General features: G+C 36.5%; 1 protein-coding gene across 1 annotated transcript in view; it reads right to left on the bottom strand.

The window, feature by feature from the left end:
* Nucleotides 1-5,848, bottom strand: part of SNX16 (sorting nexin 16) — a 61,770-nt gene that overhangs the window by 31,650 nt on the left and 24,272 nt on the right. The window contains exon 5 of the mRNA XM_042781502.1: nucleotides 1,710-1,779. Coding sequence (XP_042637436.1) covers nucleotides 1,710-1,779 — 70 coding nt within the window. The remainder of the gene's footprint in view (nucleotides 1-1,709; nucleotides 1,780-5,848) is intronic.

The following is a 5,848-nucleotide window of genomic DNA, read 5'->3' on the forward strand; positions in this document are numbered from 1 at the left end:
ATCTGCAACTCTCTGTCTCGAGTGGTGCATTTAATCCATTAACATTCAGGGTAATTATTGATAAGTTTGAATGTGTTGCTGTCATTTTGTTATGTGCTTTTTCATGGTGTCCCTGGTTTCTTTGTTCCAATCCCGCAAGACTGCTAATGGCTCGGTAGTTTGTCTGAGATACTGCCCACCTGCAGCACCAAAGATATGCGTGATTTCAGCTGTGTTGGAGTTGGGGAAGTACCGCTAGTAAACTGTGGTCCCAGTATCAGTGACAAAGATAAGCACAATGTCTCCTGGGCTGACCCAAGGCCACTCAGTGACCTGCTGAAAGGGGAGGGAGCTCGCCCTCCTGGTGCAACAGTGAGCTCTCCGCTTGAGACTCAGCAGTGCTGCGTGCGCCCGCCTGCACCCAGGTGACCCATATTACTGACAAAATCAAGTGCTAGCAGCAGATACCTGGGGCTGCCTGCTGGATGTTGGAGTGGTCACTGGTATGCTGATATAGCGTGTCTTCTTTCTTGGCTCACGGGGATCTCAGGTGGCTGCCCTTGCCCGCCAGTCGGTGACTGCTCCAGGAAGTTTCCAGTGGTCTCTCTTTTGGCTGCCTGTCCATCCTCCGCCAGGTAGTTCTTTCTTAAATAAGCTCCCTGTGCCTTTCCTCTAATTCTGCTCTTCTGTGTTTGGTGCACTCTGATTCAGTGAGCTGTTCAGAGCACCAAAATCCCTAATTCAAACTGCTGTACCTAGTTTTTCAAGCACTTAGATGCTAGAGGGGAAATAGTGTGGTGCTTACTGACAAGACTCCATTTTGAATCCCAACATGCTGCATTTTTGAGGTGATAGAAATAGTTAAAATTAGATGGCAATACAACTCTATAAAATTTATTGAAAATTTTAAAATATTGTCCCTTTCCCCAAAACAAAGAATTATCAGGCACAAAATGCCAACAGAGTGAAAGCAGAGAAACTGATTCAAATCAACATGACATAATAAAAATTATATGGTTTTAATAAGTGAATCTTACTAATGAAAACTCTACTTTAAGTAAGCTGTTTAAAAAGATATGGTATTTACTCTAATACAAAGAATTGACTCAGTTTAACTGAAAAAGTTAGAAACTTACCAATTAAATATGTTTTTTTTAAATATCAGTAAATATTTAAGGAAAAACTTACACAAAATTTTAGTTAATCTACTATTACCAAATCTGTTTGTGAATGTAGACCATTGCTTCAAGAAATAGAAAACTTTAATACGTCAATTAACGTAATTTGAGTAGCATCAAGCAGCTGAACTGATAACAGGACAATCACTTCTATCTCTGACCATAATAAAACAATCACTTCTAAATTTGATATTAACGGTAGGTTCTTCACTTTGACACTTAGATGGAATAAAATTAAGCATACAAATAATACTTTTAAATGTTGTAAAATCAATTCCCAAATCATTTTCTTTACTTTTTGCACAATAGTAAAGAGAACACAGTGCAGAGTTTCATTTTAAAGGTTCATTAACTACATACATGCATTAATTTTTTCACTTAACTAGCTCCATGTGTTTCAAACGAAAGGAAACCTTTAACATTAAAAGCCTTCTGAGCAAAATTCCCATAGTCTGAAATGATAATATTTTGCTAGTCCATTCAAGAAACAATGCAGTTATTGTACTGTATTATTTGTTCCCCATTTCATGTGATATATAATACAGCACTTACCCTGCTTTCTTCTAGGCTATCAAATGGACCTGGTGGATCATCCAGACAAAGAAATTCTCTCACTGCAAGGCTTTTCAAAGGAAAAACAAAACAAAACAAAAAAAAGAGCTGCGGTATACGTAAGTTTACAAAAGACAGAAAAAAGCAAATGTTTTAAGCCAGTTGGTTCTGCTGCCATACCAAAATAAGCAAGGTGATTTATGTTTTCATACCAGACTCACTGCTGTCAAGTCGATTTGACTCATAGCAACCCCTCCTTGAGTTTCTGTCGTGGTATCTCTACAAAAATAGATTGCCCAACCTTCCTTCCAAGGAGTGGCTGGTGGGTTTGAACTGCCAGCCTTCTGGTTAGCAGTCAAATGCCTTAGGCACTAGCACTAAGCCACCAGAGCTCCTTTCTTTTCATACAAGTAACCAAATATAAAATCTATAGAAGATACAGTGACTGTAAGTTATTTTCTAATATCTTATAAACAGAGATAGGGAATTTACCATTACATAAAAACTTTACAACATAAAACAAATTCAGAATAACGGTACAGGAGACCAAGCTAAATGGTGAATAGCATTTCATTTTTAAGAAAATGACTATCAAAGATATATCAGTTTCAATTAAAACTAAAAAGTCATTTCCTGTTATGAATAAATAAAATTCCTAATTTGTACTTCAATTTTTTTTCTTTCAGTGGATGCTTCTAGAGTATTTAAAAATGGCTTTACAACTTTGATTTAAAAACACTTTGCAGTTACATTTCTTCTGCTTCAGTAGTACTTGTAGAGGAAAATAGTCCCAATTCCAAGCTCTACTCCTATCCATAGAAAGACACACAAATCTCTGGGAGACAGTATTATTTAAGAAAACAACTCCTTTCTTCGAAAAATTCTGATATATAAATTTTTCCCCCCTAGGAAAGGAAGCCATCACCCTTGCTCTGAACACTGACTTGAGAAATTTATTTAGATTCAATAAATATTTATTGAATGCCTATGCTTGCTATCATTCTGTTTATTGGTTTTCTATGTATTATCAATGTATGGTCTATAAACAAATCAACTGAATTCAAATAATATATAAATATCAAAGTCTACATTATTAAAAGCTCTACTGAGATATAGTCATCAATTTAAAAAGGAGCTCTGGTGGTGCAATGGTTAAGCACTTAGCTGCTAACCTTTGAAAAGCTGGCAGTTCAAACTCACCAGTGACTCTGCTGGAGAAAAGAACTGGTGTTCGGCTCCTGTAAAGTTTTCAGCTTATGAAATGCTATGCGGCAGTTCTACTGTTATACAGGGTCAGTGTAAGGCAGAATCAACTTCAGAGCACGCAATAACAATAATAGCAACCAATTTTAAAGTCTCTCTCTTTTTTTTAAATATGTTTAGGTTCAATACAGCCCCTTAATCTTCCTTCATTGTTCAATCTTTAATACTTTTGTTTCCATTTGACTGTGACAATATATAGGCAAGAAATATATCAGAATAGGAGAGAAACCTGTATGACCAAAGAAAATCCAACAATCTGGAATTTATCTTTGTATTCCTTTTACTACCTAGAACATCTTTTACTGTTATCTGGAAAAAAACTTTCATTTTCAAATTGCACCTGCTGTTGGCTTAATTTGCCTGAGGAGAGGAAGACCACTGATGGTTTTCTGCTACAATGCACTGTTTTTAACATAAGGGCTACTCTGCACTATAACTTCAACTCTTCCTTTGATTCTCTTTAAAAGATTTTTAATGTATTTGCAAACTATAAACAATATAAAATTCATCAAGTTATATAAACATCTCTTCAAATCTTCTCTTTAAAAGATTTTTAATGTTTGCAAACTACAAATAATATAAAATTCATCAAGTTATATAAAAATCTCTTCAAATCTAACTTAATAATAATAATTAAAAAAAAAAACAAACTTACTGCTGTGGAGTTGGATCTGACTTACAGCAACCCCTGCTTGGGTTTTCGAGGTGGTATCTCTTCAAATCTAACTTAATAATAATAATTAAAAAAAAAAAACAAACTTACTGCTGTGGAGTTGGATCTGACTTACAGCAACCCCTGCTTGGGTTTTCGAGGTGGTATCTCTATGGAAGTAGATTTCCCAGTCTTCCTTCCAAGGCGTGGCTGGTGGGTTTGAACCGCCAGCCTTCTGGTTAGCAGTCAAATATCTCAGGCACTGCACCACCAGAGCTCGGTAAACCTTCACTATTTACTGTTATTTTTTTCTTTCATAGTAATGTTATCTGTTTATACTTCAAAAATTAAAAAAGAAAAAACTGACTAGCAAGTTAATAGCTAAACGTGCTCATGTTCTTTATCTCAAAAAGTATGTTTAAAAATAAGAGGAAAACCCTAAGACAAATCCCTATAAGTGATAAAAAGGTCAATTAAGAACTAAGCAAAAATATACTAAAAATATTAGATACCAATTTGTCAAAACCAAGCACAAGAAGTATTGCATAATTTTATGAAAATCAGAATTTTATTTACAAAATTTCTAAAATTATAAAAATTCTAAGACTAATTCTAACTGAAGGGCTTCAGATAGAAATGTTAAATCAGTTTAGTATTTCTCTTCAGTATTCTTGACTGGTTAAAAGTAAATAACACAAATAAAAAAAAAACAAACTCACTGCCATCGAGTCATGTCTGACTCATGGAGACCCCTCCTTGGGTTTCTGAGGCAGTATCACTACAGAAGTAGATTGCCCAACCTTCCTTCCTAAGAGTGGCTGGTGGGTTTGAACCAGAGCTCCCAAATAACACAAAGACTGTGAGCCTCACTGTCACTAACCTTGATCTCTCACTAACCTTGATCTCTGAGTCCTTTAGTCTTAGGGTTGGATTTAAACAACACAAAATGGACATTAAATCCAACGCTGAGGCTAAGGACTCAAGAGATCAAGGCTAGTGACAGTGAGGCTCACAGTGTCTAAGACTGGAGTGGAGGCTTGTGAGGCTGAAGGGCTCATGCTTAGCTTCCAGTGCTGGATGTGCGGCCTGGCAGTAAAGGCTTAGGTTAGACCTTGATCACTCTCAACCTAGATACTTTTCACCCACTGGTGTCTCTGTCTTAGTTTTATTTGTTCTAATCCAACTTTATTCCTTCTGAATAAAAACTGGAAATGTTCAGTTTTACCCCTTCTAATCTAATTCCTTCCAACAAATGTTTTATGTCAAACCCAGTTTAAAACCCATATATGGTTTCTCTAGCAAGAGGAACAAAGCAAAGGTCTTGGCTTTGGCATAAAGCACCTGCCTTCCTTCAAGTTTTAACTTCCTCTCTTACTTGACACTCCATCAATAGTACATCTGCATTCCTATCACACTGTTTCACCCATGCCTTTGCTCATGATCACTGCTATTGTCCCTGCCCACTCCTCCCACCTCTACCTGGCTTAATCTTACCAATTCTTCAAGACTCAGTTTAGCTGCTTTCTCTTTATGGGCACAGAAGTGTCTAAACCCCTTTCCCTACCCTCTATTAGTTTCAGTGTTATTCTAGATCTTCTAGAAATCCCTTCCATAGGACATATTACACTGTATTATTAATATCCTGTTTACCAAGCACTGCTTCACATCAAGTAACAAGTTCCTGGGCCATGCAGACTACATCCAACTTAACTAGTACAGCACAGATTAAGTATTCAATAGGTAAGTGATTGTGAAAGCTATGCAGTTAGAAAAAAATTACTGAAACTATTAAGAATATCAGAACAAACTTTTATCCACTGTTGTAGTACAATTCTCAAATTTGAGATGGATTTTAGTTTTCAACAGATACTCCTACTTTCACAGGATAATGCTTATTGTCTCATTTTTGGCTTCCTTTTGTTGATGTTACAACTTCAAAGTATCACAAGACATCATAAAAAATAAATAGCAAAATTTATTTAATATTAAGTAAGAATGTGCAATAGACTTTATTCTTTCTATCCATCTTTACACATCCTTCACCTTGACAAACTGTCATGTTCTTCCTAGTATGTTGTTGTGGTTGTTATGTGCCGTCGGGTCGGGTCTGACTCATAACGAACCCTCCTTGGGTTTCCGAGGCAGTATCACTATGGAAGTAGATTGCCCCATCTTCCTTCCGAGGAGCGGCTGGTGGGTTTGAACCGCCAGCCTTCTGGTTAGC

This window comes from Orycteropus afer, unplaced genomic scaffold, assembly GCF_000298275.1.
Source record: "Orycteropus afer afer isolate SDZICR_OR568_19922 unplaced genomic scaffold, OryAfe1.0 scaffold00129, whole genome shotgun sequence".
In the NCBI taxonomy this organism is placed as follows: domain Eukaryota; kingdom Metazoa; phylum Chordata; class Mammalia; order Tubulidentata; family Orycteropodidae; genus Orycteropus; species Orycteropus afer.